At 38.0% G+C, this 27,964-nt stretch overlaps 2 protein-coding genes across 5 annotated transcripts; one reads left to right on the forward strand and one right to left on the reverse strand.

Moving 5' to 3' along the window:
- The first annotated feature begins 359 nt into the window (after nt 1-359).
- dnajc18 (DnaJ (Hsp40) homolog, subfamily C, member 18) lies at nt 360-10,131 on the forward strand. The gene is made up of 8 exons (XM_079898714.1): nt 360-848; nt 2,955-3,150; nt 3,229-3,374; nt 5,517-5,726; nt 6,054-6,166; nt 7,282-7,391; nt 8,362-8,534; nt 8,808-10,131. Exons 1-8 carry the CDS (start codon nt 707-709, stop codon nt 8,930-8,932), a joined length of 1,215 nt encoding a protein of 404 aa, XP_079754840.1. The 5' UTR covers nt 360-706; the 3' UTR covers nt 8,933-10,131.
- Nucleotides 10,132-10,964: 833 nt separating this feature from the next.
- Nucleotides 10,965-27,955, reverse strand: brd8a (bromodomain containing 8a). Of its 4 annotated transcripts, none has more exons than XM_079898711.1 (20): nt 27,851-27,955; nt 27,312-27,405; nt 26,692-26,761; nt 26,267-26,316; nt 26,056-26,178; nt 25,900-25,980; nt 23,549-23,607; nt 23,243-23,367; nt 22,977-23,168; nt 20,564-20,657; nt 19,666-19,800; nt 18,373-18,512; nt 16,452-16,863; nt 15,213-15,253; nt 14,874-15,100; nt 14,242-14,334; nt 14,067-14,135; nt 13,446-13,728; nt 11,850-11,894; nt 10,965-11,397 (listed from the first exon to the last, which is right to left on the reverse strand). In XM_079898711.1, exons 1-20 carry the CDS (start codon nt 27,867-27,869, stop codon nt 11,338-11,340), a joined length of 2,412 nt encoding a protein of 803 aa, XP_079754837.1. In that variant the 5' UTR covers nt 27,870-27,955; the 3' UTR covers nt 10,965-11,337. The 4 variants fall into 4 exon arrangements, with proteins under 4 accessions (XP_079754837.1, XP_079754836.1, XP_079754839.1 ...); XM_079898710.1 differs by having other exon boundaries at nt 23,549-23,613; XM_079898713.1 differs by lacking the exon at nt 27,851-27,955 and adding an exon at nt 27,610-27,628 and having other exon boundaries at nt 23,549-23,613.
- Nucleotides 27,956-27,964: the final 9 nt, after the last annotated feature.

The following is a 27,964-nucleotide window of genomic DNA, read 5'->3' on the forward strand; positions in this document are numbered from 1 at the left end:
ATGTTTTAAAAATATATAATATATATATATTATTTTTACGGAATGTAATATTAATTCGAGTGCCTTACAAACCCTAGTGACTGCCCTGCGTATACCTTTTGGGGTGTTCATTTAAAATAATTCTAATTTAAACGTGAAAGGTCATTTTTCACAGTGTATGAGAGCCATCAAAGCTTATGCTTATTCATCAAATGACTCCAAACTATACCTACAAATAACGGGATGATCCATAAACACACATGCCAGCATCACCCATTAACGCCGGGTACCATTTCGGATTATATAGCGTGTTGCCTTCATGCCCTTTACGGCAAAGATTGTCGCTTTCTGATTGGCTGTTTGGATTGTAGTCCCGCACCACGCGCGTCCGCTTCCGGTTAGCGATGGAGGTTGCAAGCAGTATTGCGTTTCTGTCTTTCTCGCACATTTTACAATGACGAAGCCAAAGGGTCAAACATGAATAGTTTTGATAATAAATTCATATACGATTAAGTCGCGTCGTAGAGGTGTCATCTAAGTGCGGGAGATGTCTAGAATCGGAAGTTAAATTGCTGTGGTTGCATTAGCATAACGCAAAAGATTTAGCTTGATGTCAACAACATCGCGAGTCATTTTTTACACGCAGACAAGACTTATTTTGATTATTTTGCTTCACTTAGTTTATTGGCAAGTCATTTAATGCGGGTTTGAGGTGTCATTGCTTGAAATGACCATGTTTGAGATGGACAAAGAGGAGTCTGACAGGCTGATAGAGAAAGCCAAGCTGTGCTTGCGGTCAGGACGCAAAGAGAAAGCCTTGCAGCTGCTGTACGAGGCGCAGAAGATCTACCCCAGCACCCGGGCCAGAGGTTTGTATCATGCCGCTGTTGTTTGATTGACAAATCAGGTGTGTTTGGTCAGTGTGCTGAATAGAAATAGAAAGTGCAGCGTCTGGATGTTGTGTGTTATACAATCTGTCATTAGGTCAGCGGTGGGTTTGGGTCTGGGTCTCTCACTCTCTGGTTGATATCAAGTCAAGTAACCTTTATTTCTGTAGCGCTTTTTACAGTACGGTTTCAAAGCAGCTTCACGGTGACAACAGGAAATTAATTCAACAAATATTGTTTTGGCTGTACAGCAGCATTGTCCAGTTGAAGTAAGTTCAGTAGTGTTGATTCATTTCCACTGTAAAAAAAATCATTAGTTATTAATTTAGTTCATTTATCTATACAGTTTCTCTGGAGAAAACAGTGACGTCATAGTTCAGCTCAATTCAGTTCTCATACAATGGTGTCAATGCAGGCATATCAGTAATATTGTTGAATATTAAGTGTCCCCAAAATAAGCAAGCCAGAGGTGACAGAAGCAAGGAACCCAAGCTCCCATAAGGTGACAAAAGCCTTGGGAGAAACCAGGCTCAGTCTGGGGACCAGTCCTTTTCAGGCCAACAAACTGTAATAGCATTACAGGTCAGAAGTCAGATTGGGATCATCAGAACATTCAAAATATTTAATCCAATTCCATCTGGTTGAGGATTGGATTTATCTCGCCGGTAGGGAGACGTGTTTGGATGCGGATCTGTGCCACTGGCTGTCGTGCCAAAGCCTTCATAGGGGAGAGACTAGTTGCATTGTGCTGCATTGTTGTTGTGTTTAGGCACGGGTCCTCCATCTGATCTGGATACGGCCCAGATTTGGCAGACTACGGTAACCTCGGGATAAACAGAGAGACTAATATTAGCGTAGATGCCATTCTTCTTATGATGTAATGAGTACATCAGGTGTTATGGGAAGTGTTCCCTGTTCTGACTGACCTCATTAATGCAGCCTAAAAAGATCTGACATAGGACGTTTTGAAAGCTTTGATGCCTCTCAGTGGAGGCTGATCTTGTTAAACACACACCCCTTATGATCCAATCTTTAAAAAAAAAAAAACATATGTATTGTTTACCCTCATGTGGTTCCAATCTATGATGCAATGAATAAATCCATTTTAATGATTACCCAAAGTTTATTGGTGTTGTTCTCATTTTCAAATTATAAATGATATAACTAAACAAATTCATAATTAATTAGGTTGCATCATACATCCTATGCTGTGCGGTTGAGTACATAGTGCATAAGTACATAGTGCATAAGTACATAGTGCATAAGTACATAGTGCATAAGTACATAGTGCATAAGTACATAGTGCATAAGTACATAGTGCATAAGTACATAGTGCATAAGTACATAGTGCATAAGTACATAGTGCATAAGTACATAGTGCATAAGTACATAGTGCATAAGTACATAGTGCATAAGTACATAGTGCATAAGTACATAGTGCATAAGTACATAGTGCATAAGTACATAGTGCATAAGTACATAGTGCATAAGTACATAGTGCATAAGTACAGAGTGCATAAGTACAGAGTGCATAAGTACAGAGTGCATAAGTACATAGTGCATAAGTACATAGTGCATAAGTGCATAAGTACATAGTGCATAAGTACATAGTGCATAAGTACATAGTGCATAAGTGCATAAGTACATAGTGCATAAGTGCATAAGTACATAGTGCATAAGTACATAGTGCATAAGTACATAGAGCATAAGTACATAGTGCATAAGTACATTGTGCATATTGTGCATAAGTACATTGTGCATAAGTACATTGTGCATAGTGCGTCATTTGGGACACAGCTATAGTTGATGACTAAAAAATAATAATTTCATGACTCTAGACATGTGAAGACAGTGGCTTAATACAGTGACATAGGCTATGTTTTTTAGCCATATCAAAACAGTAGTCATGTCATGTGCATGGGTAAATTTTACCTGCTGGCGGTTTTAGGTATACAACTGTAATTGTGGAGTCCTAATACTAATATATAGTTTTTTTTTTAATACATAGTAAGCAAGTAAAAGCTGGTTCTAAAAGTCACTACATGCAATGCAACAATATGTGAAATGATTCCCACTTTCCCTCGTTAGTACTGATTGATGCCATCGTGAAGAATGGTGGGACTCCCCCTGAAGATGAGCGCACCTTCACGCCTCCACCTGGCTGGAGGAGCTCTGATGAAGACGGCCCGGCTCCACATCAGCGGATCAGAGGCCAAGAGAGAGCCGAGGGGTCCAGTGACGACAAGAAGAGCTACACCGAGGAGCAGCGGCAAGGAGTGCTCAGGTACTGACAGAGGAATTGTCACCCAAAAACATTAAAATGAAGTCATTATTAATGTATTTACTTCTTAAACCTGTGCAGGATAAAGAGATGCAGAGACTTCTATGAAATTCTGGGGGTGCCAAAGAATGCCAATGATGAGGACTTAAAGAAAGCCTATAGGAAGCTGGCGCTACGCTTCCACCCGGATAAGAACTGCGCTCCTGGAGCGACCGATGCTTTCAAAGGTATCTCATATATGTTATATGATTTTTTTTTTTTTTTTTTCAGTAAGGATGCATTAAATTGATCAAAAGTCACAGTAAAGACTTTTACCATGTTACAAAAAAATCTTAAATCCTTTTTAACTTTCTATTTATAAAAAACATGGTTTCCACAAAACTGAAGCAGCACAACTGTTTTCAACATTGATGATAATTATAAGAAATGTTTCTTAAAGGGGTCCTATTATGCTCTTAACTTTAACTTTAGTTAGTCTGTAATGTTGCTGTTTGAGCATAAAAAAGATCTGCAAGGTTACAAAGCTCAAAGTCCAGTCCAAAGGGAGATATTTTATTTAACAGAATCCACTTTACAAGAACTACAACAAACGACTCATTTGGACTACAACGCGTTTTTTTCCAGGCTTTATGAAGTCACAATGTTACTAATTTAAATAATCCCCGCCCACAGTAAGAAAAGGGGACGAGGCCTGGTTGAGCTGCGTTAAGCCTCTGTTATACTCCAGTTTGGACGCGTACACGACAGCTGCGCACAGCTCGGATGCGGACTACTTGTATTTATACTTTCTGCTGAGGTCCGCTCGGTGAACGCGTTCAACGCATGCGCAGTAGATCGGTCTGGACAGTATAATCGATCATATTTTTTATATTTATAGTTTATATTTGCATTTATGTCAAAACCTAGACACTTTCAAACATCAAAATGACATTTATTAATATGTATTCGTGTCAAAATGACATATAAACATCTTTTCCTATTCTATTTTGCCTGGAAACGCTTCCAACAGGCTTGCGTGAAAAATAGGCATTGGTTCTATTTTTAGCATGCACACATTTTCCGTTTTTCAAATTCGGCGTCCATGTTATTTCCATCTCTTTCGCGGTTTTAACCTAATGAACGCGCGCCCTTTTGTCCGCACCCCCGATGGCGATTTTTACGTCACGCGGATCCTCGCGGACCCTCGCGCCCTCGCGGTCGCGGAAAGTATAACAGAGGCTTTAGAGGAAACAGTGTTGTCGCTGTGCAAGAGACGCTGTTTCCAAACATTTCCAAAACTCATTTGTTTGACCTTCCTAAAGCTGACAAGCTTAGAGTGGTTAAAAAAAATCTAAACACTGTTTCTGAACATTATAATTCCAACATTTATCTGTGTGCTGCACATTTTACGGAGAACAGCTTCTAGAACCTCAATGCCGGCAACACACAAAAGCTTCTCCTGAAATGGAGCAGTTCCCACTTTGTCGGGACATTCTGTTGTTTTTTGTAGTTGCGTTTTTTATGAACAGTTCTAATTAGTTTTTTATGTTGTTGCTATGATGTAAACAAAGGGCAAAGCTTTGCCTCTGCCAGCCAACATTAGTGTTGATATAGTGTTTACTGTAGCGTTTGTAAGATCTCGCTTTTGTAAGATGGTTCACCATCCCTTAAGAAAATAACCATGGTTTTGTAATCGATTACTGTTTGTATTACCATAGTTTTCCGACAAATATCATGATTAAATGGTGTTTAACATCATATCTAAAATGTATAAGAAGAAAAAACATACCACTCTAAAACGTCCTGTGAAATCCGAGCTTGCAAAGTCCATGCATGAAATCCTTTCTGGACGATTCTCTTGTTTGTTAACATTCTTAAAATCTGAATCAGGCTTGAATTCGTTTGAAATTTACGCCATCCTTAATATTTATTTCTGAGTAGAGCTCGCAGTTATGGAGGTACAGGACGTTTCCCGAACACACTTCATCGGAAATAAACGGCGCGTTCGAGCCAGACTGGGAAGAGAGGTGCTGTAATAATGTGAAATATGTGAAAAATAATATTGAAGCATGATTGCATATTCTAGTACTCCCAAAAAACAATAAAAGGGCATAATAGGACCCCTTTAAATTTAGCCTATTTAAATGATTTCTGAAGGATCATGTGACCCTGAAAACTTGAGGAATGATGCTGAAAATTCAGCTTTGCATCACAGGAATAAGTTACATTAAAAAAAAAAATAGAACATATTTGAAGTTGTTATAATATTTCACAATATTATTGTCTCTACTGTATTTTTCATCAAATAATTGCAACCTTGGTATTTGGTAAATATAAAATTCATATATCGCTTTAATATTTGGATTTCTCTAATCCTGTCCTCTATTCAGCAATAGGCAATGCATATGCAGTGCTCAGTAACCCAGAGAAAAGGCAGCAATATGATGAATGTGGGGACCAGGGCCCTGCAGAGACATCCAGTCATACTTCAGCCCAAGCCCGTCCTGCGTACGGACATCACCGCTTCGGCAGAGACTTCGAGGCTGACATCTCCCCTGAGGAGCTCTTCAACATCTTCTTCGGGGGCAGATTTCCTACAGGTCTGAACCTCTATGAAGCTTTATAGCTAACTAAATAGTTTTTATTTAGTTAGTGGGTTTTCATTTATAAAACTGGATTTGAAGTATTAAACCTTGGCTCAAATTTCACCCTGTAAAAATGTACATTTGTGCATTTCTGAAATGTAGTTTAGTTTCTAATTGGTTAAATAGAACGATTTACGTCATTTGTTTTTTTTCTGCATATTTGAATTTTGCCAATTGCTATTCTTTTGCAATGTGTCCATCACAATTATCTGCTCCAGTAATTCATATAAACTAAAGATTTCTCACACATTTAAAGAACAAACATTCCTTTTCCTCATGTAGGCAACATCCATGTGTACACCAACCGTGGAGCTTCTTACGCTCATTATTACCAGCCCCGCAGACGCCGTGCGTACGAGAGACGGGAGGAAGAGGTGGAGGAGAGCCACAGTCAGGTGAGAGGATCCTACAATCACATAATCATGTGTGGACACAGTTCAAGGGCTAAAACAAGACCAATCCACTAATAAGTGTTCATGAAAAAAAATATGTACCTAGGTATTACAAACAAATTTATTCTTTGTATTGATTGTGGGTTTCATATGACTTTGAATAATGACTTGAATACTTGAAACTTGAATAATTTAATGACTCAAAATATATATATATATATATATATCATGTGTAATCATCAAATAAAAAAAGTAACAATTTCATTACGTCTCAAACAAATTTCAGTGTACACATCTTAATCATTATTTTCCAAAATGTTATATAAAAGTATATCTTTCAAGGTAAAACGTTTTTTTTAATCAAATTAATTATAAATTAGAAAATCTCATTAAGTTTTAGTAGTTTAACCATAGGACATTGACATGTCATGTCATGACATGTCATGTTCTCTGCAATATAATTTCTTGTTGGTTCTACTACCACATGACTTTGGTTTAGTAGATGCATTTTGTTAAAAAATATTTTTAATAGGGCAGTTTTGTTAAAATATTTTCATAAGAAATGATAATAGATTAGATTTAAATAAAATATGTACAGTTTTCAATCACTTTAAAAACAATTTTAAATTATTCAAATTAATTTTAGTTTAGAAATTAAAAACCTGTTCATCATACAAGAGGCATATTCAAGTCACTGTATGTATGAATTGCATTTCTGAATAATTTAATAGATCCAGACATGAGAGTCGTGTCATAACCCATAAAACACCATCTTAAGGTGGGTCACATTTACCGTTCAGTGAATTTTCACGAGTGAAATCCAGTCATTTCAATAGGAATACGTGCAGTCTGGAATTTTGTCTGAGGGTCGAAGTTTTCATCACGCAGATCTTGCAACAGAAATCCGCCTTGTTGACTAACAGAAAGCTGCTGGGTTTAAAAAGTGGCTAAACTGCGCTTCACACATCGCAACACTGTTGGCAACAGACCATGAACCCTTTTTGCCTGCAAAATTTTACTGAAACTTAGTTAATGTGACCGCACCTTTATTCGGTTTCTGATTTTTATATTGTAAACATGGCCCGTCTCAATACTTTTTCCTGTTTCTCTTCATGTAGAACAACTTCACAGCTCTCCTGCAGCTGCTGCCGGTGCTGGTGCTCATTCTGATCTCTGTGTTCACTCAGCTGATGGCCACCAACCCTCCCTACAGCCTCTTCTACAAACCGTGAGTCAAACCTACTGCTACTTTCTCAGCTATTTTGAAATTTAGTCTTAGTCCTTCCTGTCCTGTGTCAAATGTACTTTGTAGTTTTTATCATATTAAGTCAACCTTGTCCTGGTTTTGTTTAGACAAGTTTTAGTTGATTAAATGTCTTGGCATTTTAGTCTAATATAGTCTCTTTGTTTAGTCTAGTTAAATTGATACTGTCATTTAAGAAATGTATTTTTACATTTCATCAGAATTATTGCACTTTTACCTACAAGCAGAAATCAAGAGAATGTCAACTCATACTCATGGTTTATTTGACCTCATTTAGATTCCTTATTTGTTATAGGCTATTTAGCATATAAATTAACCCATTGTCTACATTATAAAACAAGAAAATTTAAATGGAAGTAATTCCAATAATTAAAAAATACATTAATGTTTTTAGACAAATAAAAAAAAACAGAAGAAAAAGACTTTGTATTTTCACATGGAGCTGCGCAAGTGCAATTATTCCGCAATCACAAACGCAAATATAATCGAGATCCATGTTTGGATTTATTACAGTTCATCGTTGAGAAGGTAGAGAGAGATTGGTTGCCAGATTGCAAATGTTAAGTAAAACACCAGGCAGAAAATCTATCCTTTTAACAGGGCAGTCAAAACTCTTGACATCTGGCAATTGCAAACATGAAAGCTCTTAGAGGCTTGTTAAAAACAGTCTGTGAATATTGTCTCCTCTTTTTTTGTTGTTGACAAAAGTTTTTTTTTTTAAAGAAATGTTAGTCTTGTCTTTTTTTGTCAACGATATTGCATGTTCTTATAGTCACAGTTATCGTTTAATGACGTTGGTGTCGTCTCGTCATCGTCTCTTCTATTCATGTAAAAAGTGGTCAACGAACATTTTTCGCCATTGACTAGTCAAACGCAACGCATGATGTAAGACATATGCTTTAAGGTAAGAACTGACATACTCTCCGTCTAATAGGTCCATGGGGTTAGTGGTGTCCAGGGAAACCCAGCACATGGGTGTGCCATACTATGTGGATAAGAGTTTTGAGAAGGAGTACCACGGTGCTGCCCTGGACGAGCTGGAGAAGACCATTGAGAGCGATTATATTGACCACCTACAGACCAGCTGCTGGAAAGAGAAGCAACAGAGTAAGATGTCTTCTCATCCATTAGTTTTAGTAATAGCTGTAAATTGCACAGCTGTAATACAGGGCTGCAAACTTTTGAGTTCGGCTTGGAGTGAGAATTGGGGTGGGGTGGATAAAATTCCCGATTTGATTCATAAGCTTGCGATTCGATTTCAATCTCGATTCATTTGTGTGTGTATATATGTATAGATATCCTGAATGCAGAATGCGTGAGAGTTGGCAGCCCTGCTGTAATATAAAGCTCTATTATTAAAGCTGAGCCGTTTTGTTTTAGAATCTGATCTAACTAACCTGGGCCAGCTGTACCGAGACGAGCGGCTGAAGCAGAAGGCTGAAACCATGAAACTGGATCACTGTGACAAGCTGCACCGCTTCATGGGCCGACAGAAAGGAGAGTGAGGCATCGTCGCCCTCCCAGACAGCATGGTCAGCCTAATCAAAGAGCTTTTAGTATCAGTTACATATTTCAATTTAATCGGGTGGGTCACCTTTTTTGGGAAGGAGAAAGGCAGGGAAAGACGTGTTCTAGCAGAAGCCCAAGCTGAGCGTTTGTGCCTTTCATCCGTTAATAGGGTGAAATCTGAAGGCCTTTGAGATGCTCAAGCATCTGATTCAGCTGCGATGCACAACCACGTGTGGAAGAGGGTCATTCGTGCGAGAGCCTGGCATTTTTTTCCTTACATTAAGGAGCACCGGCTCCAGGCTGGCCGACAGGATTAAAGATAGTGATTGTTGTTAATTAGACGCATTTAAGCTTCATTCTCTATAGGAGTTTAACTTATTTAAATTAACATATTTCATTTCTTTTTCCTGAATTTGTGCTGTGAATTACATTTGACAATAGTTATAACTTTTAATAGGACATAAAGCAAATTATTTTGTTTTTGAAACAACAAACACTTCTCAAAAACAGGGATATAAACCACTACAGCTTTTCAAAGCTCTCTGGACGTAGCAAAAAAAAAAAAAAACGTGTACATTAAAATAATGTTTCGGTCATTTGTTACGGTGCTGTATGTTTTGGAGATGAAAAGGTATTAGGCAACTGTTTTTTGTTTTGTTTTTTGTTGAAGAAAGTAAAAATGGCCAGCACACTGACAGAAATGCTAAACGCCATTACCTCGGATTTATAAATCTGCAGTATTTGATTTATTTATTTATTTAGTATTTGGCACTTTATTTGTCTTAACTTCTTGTGTATTGCATGCATCCATCCATGCATTCTCCCTTCCTTGTTAGTGTTCGAAGCTGTTAACCGCACAGTTTAATATCAGTAATTATTAATAGGCAAATAACCGTTACTGAGCAGCATCTGTTTTAAACTACAATTAATGTTTTACTTCATGTCACTGAACACTATGTTCTATATATTATAGCATACTGATCTTTAGCACAAATTTGAGCGCAAGATGTTCAGAAGCGCTACAGGAGGCATCCTTTTTCGAGATGAAATAGAGGAAGAGTATCGGACGTGTTGTGGAGAGTTTGTGCCATTAATGGTATTGTGATCTTGTTTCCATGCAGTACGCGAACTGTTGGAAGTTTTGTTTGGATTGAGTGCGTTTTGTGCCGCTTAAATAAAACATTAATCAAACGGAGTTTCTCTGTGGTCTGTGATTCTTCAAAGCTGTATGCTTCTATGTTGAATTCACTAAATATTGACCAAAATTGTCAGGAAGAGCCAGTATCATAATTGATCATTTTAGTTTTACAGCACTTTATATTGCATAAAAGGAATAATTAACTCTACAATTAAATGAAAATCATTTGCCTTTTGAAAACTGTATGACTTTCTACGTGGAACACAAAACAAGATTTTACAATGAAAGTGAATGGTTACCAAAGATTTTCAATAAATAAGGACTTAAATTTGGCAAATTCAACCGATCTATTTTCTAAATTCACGTTCTTAATTGTGAACGATTCATTCATGCCTGTTCCAATTTTGACCTCAATCTTCCGATAAAGATCCGTTGACGCATGTCAGACTTCTCCAATCATTTTGTTCGCTTTAGCTCCACCCCTTTCTTACAACATTCTGCCTCCATCCAATCAACAACCAATGCACAGAACCAAGTTCCCACCCTACATTGCTTCTTTTTTTCAAAAATCCGTTTCACTCAGAAAGAAAAAGAAAAAGATCTGTCGCTACTTCCATTACATTGCGACTTTCTCCATTAAACTTTCCATTAAATTTCTCACACCAATCTTCCGTATTGCTTCAGAAGACAGAAGACACATTTTTTTATAGATACCATCATTTCTGATGCATTTTTTTTGGAGCTTGAAAGTCCTTGGTCAGTGTGAACATTTAAAAGTAAAAAAATAAAATATGAATTGGTTTGAAACAAGAATACAGCATTGTAAGGGAAAGTGAAAGAGGAAAAAAATATCAGTAACCTTGTACGTGCATAAAAAGGCCTTTCAATTTCAGTTTTTGTCCCTTCATCAGGTTTATTCCCTGTCATTCATCAATACCTATAAAGGCACTATTCGTACACGAAACAATTTTAGTACAGCACGACACATCTCACAACAATTACACACAGACAGACACATATATGCACAGATTTTGAGGCTGTTCCATCATTGTCCAATCCCAAACACCACACACCAGTGAAACCCTCATGAATATTCAAGTCATGTTTAAGCGTGTGGGAGGGGGCTGTTAGCAAAATGGTTCCGACAGATTGTCCTATACCGTCTTTATCAGTCAGTCACTTAGGCTCAGTGCTTAGGGTGCCATTTGGGACAGGGCCTTGTTAGTGCTTCAAAGGAGCCCGTCCACCGGCCAGTCCAGTCGCTCATTTCTTCATCTTCAGGTCTGCTTCTATAGCGCAGCGTCGCCCCCTGGTGCCCCCGTCCTGCAGAGACAGATGAAGACTTGTTTTCACTCAGTCACTGTCCATTGGACCACTTAATTTTTAATGTAAAAGTGGGCACTTGAATGTGTCTGGCTTCCAGTGTAATTCGCCTCCAGTTATGCCGTTTGATACTGAAAACTGTTATTTGTTACATTATTTAAATTTCATAATTCTAAACGGGTTTGTTACGCAAATAGTTTTACCGTTGATTTTGTTATTCTTCTAGTTATTTACATTGAGCGACTAATAAATCTGAAGTTTTGCACATTCACAGAAAATAGGTTTTTCAAGATTACTGACGGCATATAAAAGTTGAGCTGCTTTAGCCAGTAGACTCCAGTAAACAAAAAAGGGGATTGTTCGTTCTCCTTCCCGTTACATTGTCTCTGTGGTTGTTCTGTAGAAAGAATTGTAGTGTTCAAAGGGATAGAAGGAGCAGACAGGATACTTACAAAGAGAGAGAGAAGGAATGCAGGAGAGGCCATGGGAACACAGTCCTGTGAGAGGACAAAGGTTAGCATCAGAGAGAGAGAGAGATAAAGGTGCTTTGAATATATGCAACACTCAAATGCAAAAGCAGTTAAAAGGAGAATGTTGCATTGAAAAAGAAAATAACAGAAAGATAGGGTGGTCACACTTTATATTAGGGTCTAATTCTCACTACGACTTTTGCCTCATTACTGCTTATTAATAGTTAAGCCCCGTTCACACTGCCAGCGACACGCAGCGAAAATTACTAATTCGAATTACTAAAATGGTGCATGGAAAACAATCTGTCGACAGTTTCAGTGAGTTTAACTCGTACGTTTATAGTTTGTGTTATAATTTTATGATGCAAGTTTAGCACTGCTGCAGTTCATTTAGCAGTTTCCCCTGCATTATGTTGACTATTAGGGACAAGAAAATTGATTATTTGTCAAATTCGAATGACGTTTTAGTAATTTATGACAGTATGAGTGAGATTAATTTGTTGATTGATCAATCGTTAATCTAGTAAATGATTGAATCCACTGAACACTGCTGTGGTAATATAAAAACACTCTCCCAACAGCATACTGTTTATTTTGAGCCTAATTCCTAGTCAAATTAAAATGATATAGTTGTATATATCACGTGTGATGGTATTTTGTATAGATATGGCCAGACGTGCAGTCTACCAATAACATTAGAGCGACAGCACTACGAACGCCCACAAGCGACTTCACAGTACAGAGACTAGAGACATACAGCGACAAAGTCGCTGGCGGTGTGAATGGGGCTTTAGTAAGGTAGTTGTTAAGGTATTGGGTAGAAGGGATGTAGAATAAGGAATTAATATGTGCTTTATAATTACTAATATCCTAGTAATATGCATGCTAATAAGCAACTAGTTAACAGTGAGAATTGGACCCTAAGCTGAAGTGTTACCGGTAGGGTTAATCTGGTTTCATTAATGTGTTTTATCACTTGAATGTATTATCAGCCCAATGATCTGCAGGTGCGACTCAACAACGACTGAACAAATTTAGACATCTAATGTGTCTCTTTCTTCTCACACAACGATCATTTCAACTCTAACCAATATTAGGCCTACATATCCATTATTTGTTTCAATATTAGACTTTTGTTATGTTACAAAAGTTTTATATTTCAAGACATGCTGTTCTTTTGAACTTTCTATTTCTCAAATATTCCTGAAAACATGTATCAGAGTTTTCACAGAAATATTAAAAGCACAACTGTTTTCAACATTGATAATAATAAGAAATGTTTTTGAGCATCAAATCAGCATATTAGAATGATTTCTGAAGGATCATGTGACACTGAAGACTGGAGTAATGATGCTGAAAATTCAGCTTTTCCATCACAGAAATAAATTATGTTTTAAAAATGAAAACGGTTATTTTCTAATTGAACTTTAAAATGTTACAGTACAGTACTAATTGTTACTTCTATCAAAAATCTTTTGATGGTGGCGTGTTTATATTTATGTGGACTGACATTAGTGATCCAGAATGTTTTTATGTGCTGAAGCGTGCAGAAGGTCTGCTGTGTGTAGAGCGCCGCACCTTGTCATTGGGGTCCTGTTTGCGGTTGGCCTCTCTCCCGCGCAGGCTCTTGGCACTGATGCCCGATTCCGAGGTCTGCATGATCAACTGTGTGGCCAGAAATTGCTGGATCTGCTCCAGAACGTCCCTCTGCATCTCCACGGCCATGTGGAACACATCGTGGTCTGAGCTGTTGTACATCACCGCATTCTGGAACATCAGCATGATGTCCCGCTGGAACTCGGCTGTGGTGCGGATCAGCCCGTTCTCAATGTTCTTCTTGATAGTGGACAGATCCATTGGCCTAAGCACCCGAAATTGTGGCAAAGCTATTTATATTACCATTTAGAATGACTTTTCTCTCAAAACATCAAAGACAATTGGATTCCTCCTGATAAGTAGAGGTTTCTCTCTTTAAAGGTTGCACTTTATTTTACAGTACGTGTACTTATAGTGTACCTAAGAAAGTACTGGGTAATTAAAGTTAAGGTATACATGGGTTAAGGTAAGGTTCAGGGTTAGTACCTAGTTATCACCCAGTTATTGTAATTACTATAAATAGTACATAGTATGTACACTGGGAACAGGACTGTAAAATAAAGTGCTACCTCTTTAAATGTACCTTAAACGGTTCGCTCTCACCTGTGCACAATACTGTGGTAACCAGGGGCAATGTCATCCGTCACCGGTTGCAGGAATACATTTGCATACCTGTTCAAAATGACCAATTATCACTCTGGCTGCACAGAGCTGATGGGTTCTGATGAGCCAGATAAAAGGGGGCGGGGATTTGGAACAACAAAATTAAGACTCTCGCCTGTGATTGGCCGCTGCTCGCCACACCAGCATAATGGCTTTCTTCCAGATCTTCTGAGCTTGAATCGCTTCTTGGTCTTCACTGCAGATTGAGCTGAGGAGGAAGAGTTAATTGAATGTCGATTAATTGAACATCAGAGCAAAAACTTGTAGTATAATCATAATCATCAGAACTATTAACACAGAATTTGATTTTATTTATATATTATATTAAATTAAACATTTAGGCCCTGGTTTCACAGACAGGGTTTAGATTAAGCCAGGATTAGGCCTTAGTTCAATTAGGACATTTAAGTAGCTTTTATAAACATGCCTTAGAAAAAAACATTACTGGTGTGCATCTTGAGACAAAACAATGGCACTGATATATTTTAAGATATGTTTGTGCAAGTTGCTTTCAGTTAAAACAGCTCAAACATGCATTTTAGTCTGGGGGTTAATTTAATTAAAAAAATGGAAACTATTTATTAATAAATTAATAAAACAACATATTATCACAATACTTTGGACTTGATCTAAAGTTGCTAACTAAGCATTACTGTTGCACGTTAAAGTTTTATTGCACATGTTTTTCTATGTCAGACAATCAGACTTGGTGTGAAAGCTTAGTTATGTGTAGTTTTGTGCACATACAACTGTGAGGAGGCAGGGCTGCTGGGAATGGAGTCGGCAGTTGTGTGGAGCTGTACGGAAGAGGATGCCGTGTGCATGCTGTAGCCGTCCTCGCTCTCGCTGACCGGAGGGTCCAACTCTGGCTCAGAGAGATAAACGCCGTCTCCATCCTCCTCAGCTCCATCCCCTTCCAATCCAGCTTTCATCTCCTCTGCATCACTCACGGCTTCCTCCTCCTCTTTCACTTCCTGTTAACGAGGAGTGTTAAGAAAATACTAAAAAGGGCAGAGTTAATGGTTTCCGGGTCTATGTGTACTCGTGGCTGGTACGTTATGTGTTAGCGTATGCGGACAGTCACACCTTTGAGTGTTGTTTTATCACGGGGTCATCTGACCGTGTATCTGGAAGAAAATGGAACATTCTTACCGATCATGTTTACAGGGTGTCTGAGTGTGTAAACTAGGGTTAAAGTTAATGTGTTATTACATGCAACCGGGGTCAATGACAAATAAGATAAAAGATAAAAAATAATGTTTTTACTTTAAAACACTTAGAATGTACTCATGATGGTTTGATCAAATAGATGGGTTAATTTTTTTTTTTTTTATGACAAATATAACCATCTTGTCGTTATTTATTTTTAGAGATATTATGATTTATAAATATCATGAAGTTTTTGGGAGGTCACACCACTTGACATTTTACAACCTGAACTAACCTTGCCGTGTCATAAAAGTATCAAATTACTGACCTTGACACACAGTCATAATGTGGTTTATGATATTTTTTCTTTTCTTTTTTTCTGCATACTGGTTGCACCACATGACCTTGATTTAGCAAATCTTAACAATTTTGACAAAGCTGCTAAACTGCTTTTTCCTAAGAAATACTAATGATTAGGCTAAATTCCAAACTAAGGATTTCTTTACAAGAATTTCATTCCTTTAATAAGGCTTTTTTGTGCATTATGATATTTAGATAGGATGCCTTACTTTGACTTTATGCCCCAAAATGTATAAATTTTAACAAATTCATCACAGAAAATGTGTATTCAAGGATACACTACTGTTCAAACATTTGGAGTTGGTATATATATGTATGTATCTATTCAAAATAAGTCTCTTATGCTCACCAAAGCTACATTTATTTGATCAATAATACAATGAAATAGTAATATTGTGAAATGTTATTACAATTATTTTCTATTTGAATATATTTTGTTCCTGTGTTGGCAAAGCTGAATTTTCAGCATCATTACTCCTTCAGTGTCACATGATCCTTCAGAAATCATTCTAATGTGCTGATTTGCTGCTCGAGAAACATTTCTTCTTATTCTCACTGTTGAAAACAGTTGTGCTGCTTAATATTTTTGAGAAAATATTTTTTGGATTCATTTTTTTCCCCTCAGGATTCTTTGATGAATGTAAAAGTTTTTATTTTACAGTAATCTTTTGTAACACCATAAATGTATTTATTGTCACTTTTGATCAATTTCATGCATCCCTGCTTGCTGAATATACAGTAGTGTATGAATGGCATTTTTAAAAATAGAGAAAATAGCATAATTATATAATTTGCCCAATGCAAAACATGGAGTACCTGACTGAGAGCGTGTCCATTCGTTAGTCTCACTTTTGATCACAGCATGCAGTGATTCTGGCTGCCCATCCTGGGCCTCATCTGTGTGCTCTGGTCTGTGGGCATCTGGCTCTGAATGGGCTCCTGCTGTCGGAGTAAGGTCTTGAGGAACAGAGGGGACAGTGGTGGAGGGTGTCGGATACCCCTGTGCGCAGCCACTGCTGGATCCACACGTGTCAGGACCGTCTCTCTTCCCCTCTAAGAGATGCAGGGAATGTGGGTCTAAGTCCTCTGAAGTGCTGGAGGGCTCAGGGCCGATGGGCCTGAAGGGGTTTGGCTCCCAGGTACCTGACAGGCTGTGACCCGTGTCCTCACACAGAGACAGAGCTGCTTCAACTGCTGCAGCATCCAGCGCCTCAGCATTCTCCTCACCCTACGGGAACACAGGTTGACAATGCTTTTCTGTTGGACTGTGCAGGACAGACAAAAGGATTTGAGTGGTAAAACACAAGCTTCCATGATTTACAGATGGTTTATTTTCTTTCTGCTCAATATACTGTTTTACATGTTCAAATGGTTAACTGAACCTCAATGGAGCTGGTTTAAGATTTTGTCTTATAAATGATTAATTTCTTGTTTATTTTTACAAATTCATCATTTTCAAACTTGGAAATTCTACATAATCAGATTGTGTGTTTAATTATCATTTGTCCTTTAATGTTGTTCTTGAAAGCATACCTTGTCCTCACTATTGAGCTACTATTTATGTTGCCTTTTCCTTGGAACATTAATCAAAATTAGTTATAGATAAATATGATTATATAACTATTCAGCAAGGATGCATTAAATTGATCAAAAGTGACAGAAAAAAATATTTATAATCTTACAAAAGCTTTCTACTTTCTACTAAATAAATGCTGTTCTTTATTTGAAATGTGAATTTTCTATTAATCAAATAATCCTGAAAGAATGTATGGAAAAAGTTTCCACAATTAAGCAGCACAACTGTTTTCAACATTAATAATAATAAATCAGCATATTAGAATGATTTCTGAAGGATCATGTGACACTGAAGACTGGAGTTATTGTGCTGAAAATTCATATTTGCCATCACAGGAATAAATTACATTCTAAAATATATCAAAATATTAAAGTTATTTTTAAATTGTACTTTAAATTGTGTCAAAAATATTAAAACATCTTACTGACCCCAAACTTTTGAATGGTTGTATAAATAACAAAGAAATCATTACTGGCGACAAAGTTATTTTGTGTATGTGTGCAAGTATTTGAAATATATTGTATATTAAAAATAAACCCTTGGCATAAAAAAGTTGACTTCAAGAAAATAAATAAGTAAGAGATAATACACGGCTAAATGTGCGTTAAGTGATTTTAATGCACAATGTGGAGGCAAAGAGACGCAAAGCGGAGTACATTCAAATCATTTAATGCACAGATAGCCGTATTATCCCATGGTAATATGTGAAGGGTAAAAATTATGTTTATTTTCGAGAGATATGCGTGTGTGAATTACCTGTGTCTGTGCAGCAATTACCTGTGTCTTCTAACTAACTAGCTTTGAGTTTAACTTGAAAAACAGCGATTTTACCCCCTCATTGCTGAGAAAAATTATGTAGCGATTCAGTAGCGAATCTATTTTATTAATAAAATCTGCGGGGCTGCGTTGATATCAAGTTTCTGTGCTCTTGAATGATTCTGTGTGTGCGCAGCATGATCTCCGATCTCTGTGTGCGAGTGATAGGTGTGTGTGCTTCAACGAAACCAGTGCATTAATATAGAATGGTGATTAAACTGCCTATGCATTAAACGGTTTTAATTCACACCTTCCAGCCAATCAGAATCGAGTATTCAGACAGACCATGGTATAAATGTATTTATATACATATATACAAATATATGTAATATACGTCTAATTTACCTTCTCCTCAATAATGGCTATGATGTCCCCAACCGTCTCTAAGTCCAGCTCTTCTGCCATATAGGACACAGTCACCAGGTCCTCTTCCCCTAAAACTGCCACCTTACTATCCACTGACGCACCGGGGGCTCCATCACCTCCTGTTTAAAGTATTACACACATATCAAACCCACTAATTGGCTTTAGACATTCAATTCATTTGATTTGTGTTCCAACTAGAGACCTGCACTCCCGCGGGACCCGGGACGCAGGAGCTGACGCAGCAGAGTGCAGAATGGGACAAGATTTGATGGGCGAGCAAGGGTGCGGGCGGTAAGACACTCGTGTGTGACACTAAAGTGATCTGCGGGACTCCCGCAAAATAGCAATATCTAAAATATCTTAAAACAAACAAATTGTTATTCGTCTATTGCAAAAAAGCAACAAGAACAACTAAAATTAAAGGCTTAGCTTTCCCCTGCCTGCGGCTACTTCTTTTATAGGGAAAAGCTGCCCATAACTGCTGGTTTAGGATCAGTTTTCCCCAAAACAGATTTGGCAAGCGAATCTGTGTAACCTCAAAGGTTTCTATTTATAACGTGTTTTTGCAGCAATGTAGCCAATCACAAACATATCTGTTGATTTCTTGAACAAAAATGGCCAATCAGATGTGTTTAATTTAGAATCCACTCATTGGTCAAAAAGCGAGTGTTTTTGTTCAGCGCTGAGTTCTGCACATTCGCGAATCCTCTCATTATAACAAACGAAGAGTGGACACAATGTAAATAAATGATTCATTGTGCAGTGTAGACAGCTTAATTGATTATAACGGAACTTTGTGAGATTGTGATTAACTAAATAAGAGTGACAGCTTTTTTTGCGATTATAAAGGGTGCGCTCTTTCCATGCTCTCTTATGGCATTATCATAATAACAAATAATTTATCGGGAGTGTTTATGCTGGGATGTGTAAGTTGTGGCTAGGCGACATGTAACTTGAAACTATTTCATGGAAATTTTATGGACGTACTGAAAAAATATGTATACTTTTACCTGCGGGCATTTGCTGGTGGGAGCGGGACAAAACATGAATGTTGCGGGTGGGAGCGGGAGAAGGTAACATATTTTTGTGGGAGTGGGCGGAAGCGGGACAGAATCCCACGAGAGCGGGAATGAAAAATCCGTCCCACGCGGGTCTCTAGTTCCAACACACCAAACAAACAAGAGACAGTTGATCAAAGGTCCAAAATAAAGAGTTAATACATCAGATATGAACTAAAGATTGGAAAGGTATAAGACAGCATCTAGGAGAGACCTGTGCTGAGCGGGGCAGCTGTGTCCACCGCAGACGTGGCAGTGCTGGGGGCGGAGTCTGCAGTGGCCAATGAGCTCAGCTGAGAGGGAAATTGGGCGGGGCCAGCTTCCAGTAGACGAGACAGTGTGGGAGCACCTGAGAAACATACACACACACACACACACGATGCACAGAGAGAGCGGGCTAGGCGTTAAGCTGGTAGAGATACCCATATCATGACAAATACTGAAACACAAAGATGCTGATGATACAGAATTTGTCACTTTGCTAGACTTAGTGCACAGATAAAACATTGTCGGGATAATTCCGGTTCACGTGGCTACGCGGAAGCGATAAATAATTATTTACTATACATTTTTAAGGCCAGACAAGTAGTTTGTTTAGGGTTGGTTTGTAAAGAAGGACTACATGCCTGCGCACATATATATTCAAACGCGCATACCTATAGACTAAACACGTGATGCGCATGTGCACGCCGTCTGCGTTTTCGCGGGTTTGCGTTTTTGAGGTTTGCGCAGAGATAACCTTTTTTTCAAAGATTTTCAAGGCTTGCACATTGGAATCTATTTCAGGGTTTGCATCCTCGAGCCACCAGGCACTGTTTTGTGCGGATGAGCGGGCCGGAGCACGTTGAGTGTTTTCTGATAGATCGGTGTCGTCTTAGAGGCCCCTAAGTTAATAACTAATGATCTTTGCAACGGAAGTGAATAAATCAATCAAAACTAACTTTAGCTGGACAATAACTTTATTATAGAGGTGCTGTAAAGCCAAAACAATCTCTGTTACTGTAATTTCCTATTATCACTGTAAAGATGCTTTGAAACAATCTATATTGTTAAAAGCGCTATATAAATGAGGGGTGACATAACATGACAGATAAGTGTGTATGAATCCATACCTGTAGCTGCCTGAGAGGCAGGTAGTGAAGAAGTCATCATCTGATTATCATGACTTCCTGTAAGTTGACTAGACGGAGATTCTCCCTCAACAGCCTGCAAAAAAGATTTTCTGTAGATTACCATCTTTTAAAAGCATTTGGGCCAGATTTACTAACAGGATTTACTAAAGACACACAGTAAAAAATTAGCACTGAAAAGGCGTGGACTGGATTATTTTTGCGGCTGACCTTACTGCATTTGTTGGAGTTTCCCTTTTAGCTGTAATAATTTATGGGAGGAGAGTTCTTAAATGAAACACGCAAGATGATTTACTAAGGTTTGTGCTCGTCAATTTACTGGTATTTGCGCCATTATTTACCGCCCAAATAAAAGCATGTCTTAAACCAGATGCTAATTTGCGCTGCTCTTGATAGATTACGTTGGTTTTATTTTTCTGTCACTTTATATGGTTTGGACACAAAGAAAAATTTGGGGTCAGAAAGATTTTCTTTTTTTTTAAAGACTTTTAAAAAACAAAAAAACAAAATCATATTTAAAATAAACGCTGTTCTCTGAAATGTTTTATTATTCAAAGAATCTTGAAAAAACTGTATCGGGGTGTCCAAAAAAAATTCATGTTAAATATGAACTGTTTTCAACATTGATAATAATAAGAAGAAATGTTTCTTGAGCACCAAATCAGCATATTAGAATGATTTCTGAAGGATCATGTGACTCTGAACTTTGGAGTAATGATGCTGAAAATTCAGCTTTATCATCACAGGAATAAATGACATTTGAAAATATATCAGAAAAAAAAGGTTCTTTGAAATTGTAAAATCTTACTGACCCCAAACCTTTAAACGGTAGTGTATGCCACATTAAATCTGCACATTTTTCTTTATCTTCTTCACTAGTTGTGGAGGAAAATCAGCAGAATAGATTTAAATATCATAAAACTTATGATTATTTTTTTTTACAGTTTTTATAAAACTCAAGATACAATGGACAGGTTATGTGTAGAACTTTGTAAATGAATCGGTTTCTTTCGAGCTTTCTTCAGGTGCAGATTTATATCCACACACACACACATATATATACACTCACCTAAAGGATTATTAGGAACACCTGTTAAATTTCTCATTAATGCAATTATCTAATCAACCAATCACATGGCAGTTGCTTCAATGCATTTAGGGGTGTGGTCCTGGTCAAGACAATCTCCTGAACTCCAAACTGAATGTCAGAATGGGAAAAAAAGGTGATTTAAGCAATTTTGAACGTGGCATGGTTGTTGGTGCCAGACGGGGGCGGGCATTTACTGAGTATTTCACAATCAGTTACTGGGATTTTCACGCACAACCATTTCTAGGCTTTACAAAGAATGGTGTGAAAAGGGAAAAACATCCAGTATGCGGCAGTCCTGTGGGCGAAAATGCCTTGTTGATGCTAGAGGTCAGAGGAGAATGGGCCGACTGATTCAAGCTGATAGAAGAGCAACTTTGACTGAAATAACCACTCGTTACAACCGAGGTATGCAGCAAAGCATTTGTGAAGCCACAACACGCACAACCTTGAGGCGGATGGGCTACAACAGCAGAAGACCCCACCGGGTACCACTCATCTCCACTACAAATAGGAAAAAGAGGCTACAATTAGCACGAGCTCACCAAAATTGGACAGTTGAAGACTGGAAAAATGTTGCCTGGTCTGATGAGTCTCGATTTCTGTTGAGACATTCAGATGGTAGAGTCAGAATTTGGCGTAAACAGAATGAGAACATGGATCCATCATGCCTTGTTACCACTGTGCAGGCTGGTGGTGGTGGTGTAATGGTGTGGGGGATGTTTTCTTGGCACACTTTAGGCCCCTTAGTGCCAATTGGGCATCGTTTAAATGCCACGGCCTACCTGAGCATTGTTTCTGACCATGTCCATCCCTTTATGACCACCATGTACCCATCCTCTGATGGCTACTTCCAGCAAGATAATGCACCATGTCACAAAGCTCGAATCATTTCAAATTGGTTTCTTGAACATGACAATGAGTTCACTGTACTAAAATGGCCCCCACAGTCACCAGATCTCAACCCAATAGAGCATCTTTGGGATGTGGTGGAACGGGAGCTTCGTGCCCTGGATGTGCATCCCACAAATCTCCATCAACTGCAAGATGCTATCCTATCAATATGGGCCAACATTTCTAAAGAATGCTTTCAGCACCTTGTTGAATCAATGCCACGTAGAATTAAGGCAGTTCTGAAGGCGAAAGGGGGTCAAACACAGTATTACTATGGTGTTCCTAATAATCCTTTAGGTGAGTGTATATATATATATGCAGAAAGCTCTAAAGAAATTGATGTGTGTGTGTGTGTGTGTGTGTGTGTGTGTGTATGTGTGTGTGTGTGTGTGTGTGTGTGTGAAGAATTCTGACCAGTCTGGGGCTGGTGGGCAGGAGACTGCCTTTCTTCAGCAGTTCTGACAGGAGAGGGGACGGGGGCGGAGTGATTTTCTGACCCAAAAGCTTCTTCTGTGTTGATTCATCTAGCAGAGACCCCAAACTCGCCTCTACCACAGCAGGACCTGGCAGCTCCGTCAGCGGCACAAACACTGATGATCCTGCCCCCTGCACCGGGGACGGATGATTGTTAAAATAAACGACAGTATTTAAAAAAGAATAATAAAAAAACAACAGCTCACAGTTGTGCTATGATCTTCAGATGAATCTCCCATAGGAAAATCCAGGCTTGGAGAGCAGGCCCCAGAGGGGGAGCGCACAGTCACACTGGGCACACGTTTAGGAGTGTTCTTCACTGCCAGCCTGGCTGAAAAGAAAAGATAAACAGCTCTTACTATGAAGCATTTATGAATGACTGTTCAGAATATAGAATCTCGGATATGAATTACTTTATAAACCACGTCTTTAAGACAGTGAGACCACACGAAACAGACAAACAAATGTGAAAAAGACAATTCTGATGAAAGCGTGTGTGCTTTCTTTAGTACCCTTGTACGCTGCATCTGTGGCCGTTCTTTTCACCTCAGCTTCTTCTTCCTCGTGTTTTCTGCTCCTAATGAAGATCCAGAACTTAAATCACTAAACCAACAAACATTCACATTCGTTTGAACCTAGAGAGGCGTCTATACTCTCACCTAAGCTCATGCTACTCCTACATCCTACGTCATGCGTCAGGTCAGAGGTCACTCTTACGCCAGTTACCGGAAGACAGTGATTATAGTTTATAAAGTTATAATTATGGATATTTTTCTTACAAAAACGCATCGCTTTATTTCAGAAGGCCTTTATTAACCCCCCAGAGCAGTATGGATTACTTTTATGATGGATGGATGTGCTTTTTTGGGCTTCAAAATCTAAGGTACCATTATGAAGCTTGGAAGAGCCAGGATATTTTTTAATATACAATCATACTTACAACCCCATTTCCAGAAAAGTTGGGACATTTTGTTTAATGCAATAAAATAAAGAATCTGTGATTTGTTAATTATCTTGAACCTTTATTTATCTGACAAACGCACAAAGAAAAGATCTCCAATGTTTTCACTGATCAACTTCATTGTATTTTGTAAAGATAAACAAATTTGGATTTTGATGGCTGCAACACACTCAAAATCAGTTGGGACAGAGGCATGTTTACCACTGTGTCCCATCATCTTTCTGAGGATACTAACTTCTTCAAGTGGAATTTTGACCAAAGTGAAATTTTGACCCTGACTTGTCTCTGTTTGTACTGATGCACAATGACAGATGCTTTTGCACCTGTTGCTGTTGAAAGTCTGGGTGGTCCCTTTTGTCCTTGGGACTGAGAACCCAATGTCTGTTTTTCCCAAAAGCAAGCTGAAACATGGACTCATCTGACCACAGCATACATTTCCACTGTCTTTAAGACCATCTGAGATGAGCTCGGGCCCAGAGAACTCTGCATAGAACTGATGTACAGCTCCTTGCGTAACAGAGACTCGAGTGGCATTTCTTGATGCAGCAGCAGACTGTGTTAAGTGACAACGGTTTTCCGAAAGAGTCCATGTGGGTGTATTTAACAGAGTAGCGGTGGTTTCTCATGCAGTGCCATCTGAGGACTTGTAGGTGACAGCTTCTCGTCTTGCCCTACACAGCCTGAGATTTCTCTGGATTCCCCGAATCTTTTCACAGTATTATGAACGGTAGATGGTGAAAGACATAAATTGTTTGCAATCTTGCATTGAGAAATGTGATTTTTTTAAATCGTTTGACAATTCTCTCATGAAACTTGGCACAGAGTGGTGAGCCATGACCCATCTTTGCAAGCAAAGACTGAGATGCTCCTTTTATACCCAATCAAGATACCCTCACCTATTGCCAATTCACCTGCTTATTGTGGGCTGTTTCTAAACATTTTAACTTGGATATTCTATAATCTTTTAACTTTTATTTTGCTCGTCTCAACTCTTTTGGAGTGTGTTGCAGCCATTCAAATCTTTACAGAGTACAATTCATTTGGTCAGTGAAAACATTGGAAATATTTTCTTTGTACTTTTTTTGTCAGTTAAATAAAGGTTTAAGAAAATGAACAAATCACAGATTCTTCATTTTATTGCACTTTACAAAATGTCCCAACTTTTCTGGAAATGGGGTTGTAAAAGTATGATTGTGTTTGGATGAAAGAATAAAGTCATATACACCTAGGATGGCTTGAGGGTGAGTAAATTATGGGATATTTTCATTTTTAGGTGAACTAACCCTTTAAAAATCTATTATAAAACTATTTAAAAAAAAAATATATATATATATAAGAGAGTTCAGATGCAAATATATATAAACTCATACTTAAAAGCCTAAATGGAAATTAGAAATGTTGCATTGGCAACTAAATGAAATAAATGTTTAAGTTAAAGTACAACAATTACTAAAACTAAAATTACAATAAATTAAAGCTAAATAGAATGTTTTAATAGCACAAAATAAATTATATATATATATATATATATATATATATATATATACAATACAAAAACTCATTGAACAAACTTATTAAAACTTAAACTAAAATGAAACTGAAAATTAAAAGCCAATTCAAAAGATGAATAAATACTATAAAGTATATAAATACAACTAAAATAACTCCCCTATATCAGTCCCATGCCTTGTAATGATGACATGTTATGATAGCTTTGTGTGAAGAACATAATGATGGTTATGTTATGAACTATGAACTGTTGTTGTATAAAAAAGATCCATATTGGGATTCTTTAAAAAATAAAAATAATAAAATAAAATAACAGCTAATACATAACATGAATGACAATTTTGCGGGGAACTATTCCTTTAAATTTATAGCAGCTGGTATAATGATTCTTACCGTGTAATTTCCTCCCATAGCTCCTCAAGTTTGGAGTCCAGATGACCTGCCTGGATGAGTTCAGTTTCTCTCTTCAGTTTCCTAAAGGGACAGTAATAGAGTTACAGTCAGTCGACAGTAGGAAATGGTCCAGGTGAGCATGTGGACATTTGGTACCTGTGCTTCTCTTGTGTGTCCTTGATCAATCGCTTCAACTCCTCTATCCTCTCCGCCGTCAACCTGCGAACGATCACATCCTCCACCGTCTCAACCACCTCCCCTTTCTCACCTCGCTTTCTTCTGTGAACATACACACATACACTCACCATTAACTGCTGTCGGGAATGGAGCGAGTGTTGGAACGCAAATGAACAGGAAGCTGACTCACTTTGGTGCCTCAGTTGTCTCCAGGAGCTCAGAGTATTGTGATGCACAATGCTGTGAAACAGTGAGGAAAAGAAGAAAGAGAGTGTGTGTGTTATAAGTGTCTTATTAATTGAACTTTAAAGAAATAGTTTACCCAAAAAATACAAAGACTTGGGAAACAATGCATGAATCATATGGGATATTTTTGTGATGCTGCTTTTATGCTGCTTTTTTGTCCATTTTGGGGCTTGAAAGCCCCAGTTTCCATCCACTTGCATTGTATGCGAGAGCAGCATTCTTCAAAACTTACTGTGAAACTAATTTTCTGTTCCAACCAAGAAAAATGTCATACAGGTTTAGAACGAAACAACAGAATTAAAATTTTTGGGTGAGCTTTTCCATAGTTTTCATGTCATTGGATTGTTTTACTGCATGCTTCCCCAATACCTTCTGAGAGAACCAATCAGGAGGGCGTCCAGGTTCTGCAAATGGCTTAATGGCTCGGCTCACAGACACCCTAGAACAACCATTGTACAAAAACACAACTGTGATGTTGCATGTTAAATTATTTTTTGTATTCATTTAGAAGGTAAAGTTTAAGTAACTGAACATGTCTCTATAAAGAACAATCCATTATACAATTTTTTTTTTTATTAGGAAAATGCCATATGCTCTTTGCAAACTAAATTTCTTAAATTTTTAAATGACTTTAAACTATACAAAAACTTTTTTGAACAAAACAGCCATTAAACTAAAACCAAAACAACTAACAAATTAAGAGATTTCCCAGTCTATATATATATATATATATATATATATATATATACATATATATATACTATATTTTTTTTTTTTATAATGAATTTACATTCTTCTGGTAATGCAAAGCTCTAAACAATTTTATCGAGTAGAAATTGTGCGTCATTTTTTTTTTATTCTTATCCTTAATCCTTATCAAGTAAATCACAAACAACTAGAAAAGTCATGGGGCCTTTGGACCTTGGAGTCAAAAAAGTTTGGGACATCTGAATTAAAGCTATGATATAAATATAAAAATAAAAGATCACCAGTTTTGGTCTCCACTCTTCATGACAGAGGAGGCAAGGCACAGCTTTTCCCTAATTGACCATGGCTCTGTCGGGCCCAACATCAATTTATGTTCTGTCCAAAGAATAAAATGGCAGATAATAAAGAGAAAAAATGCATTTCAGGTGTAAACAGCATTTAAGCATATGAGTATGTGCTACGCTGCCAGATGATGAATGGGTCGGCAGTTTGACAACTAATAACGGTGCCATTTTAGATGGACGAAGCATCATCGCCGTCTCACGTTCCTCTAACAGATGGTAAATGTGATGTACTCACGAAAGCTAGTATGATGTAGTCATAAATGTGTCATTTTGGTTAAGTGTCCAGTGATTCGACCAATGAGCGTCATTGTAATCAATGACTTCTGTGCGCAAATCCCGCAACACGGCGGCACGCGCACCGCTGCATCCATTATGCACGCGCTTGACATGCATCAATTATAATCTGCCCTCCGCCCCATGCAGGACATACGCCGTACATGCATGTGTATGATGAAAATATAGAGAGCAATACTCACTTCCAACTCCGCTCGCCATTTTGTCATGACTGGACTGTTTTCTATTGCTCCTTTGGCATGACAAGTGTCTGGCTATCAAATGTAAATGTGCATATCCGGTGTGAATTTTCCAAC

Source organism: Squalius cephalus (assembly GCF_949319135.1).
Source record: "Squalius cephalus genome assembly, chromosome: 17".
Classification (NCBI taxonomy): domain Eukaryota; kingdom Metazoa; phylum Chordata; class Actinopteri; order Cypriniformes; family Leuciscidae; genus Squalius; species Squalius cephalus.

What these genes read in the sequence shown, in the direction of transcription:
- dnajc18 (XM_079898714.1), top strand. Translation starts at nt 707, where the DNA reads ATGACCATGTTTGAGATGGACAAAGAGGAGTCTGACAGGCTGATAGAG. An exon ending in CAGCGGCAAGGAGTGCTCAG is followed by an intron (nt 3,151 to 3,228) that starts GTACTGACAGAG and finishes AAACCTGTGCAG; the next exon opens with GATAAAGAGATGCAGAGACT. An exon ending in TACAGCCTCTTCTACAAACC is followed by an intron (nt 7,392 to 8,361) that starts GTGAGTCAAACC and finishes TCCGTCTAATAG; the next exon opens with GTCCATGGGGTTAGTGGTGT.
- brd8a (XM_079898710.1), bottom strand. An exon ending in ATGGACACGCTCTCAGTCAG is followed by an intron (nt 15,254 to 16,451) that starts GTACTCCATGTT and finishes ATTTTCTTCCAG; the next exon opens with ATACACGGTCAGATGACCCC. An exon ending in AACAGGACCCCAATGACAAG is followed by an intron (nt 11,895 to 13,445) that starts GTGCGGCGCTCT and finishes GTCCTCTCACAG; the next exon opens with GACTGTGTTCCCATGGCCTC.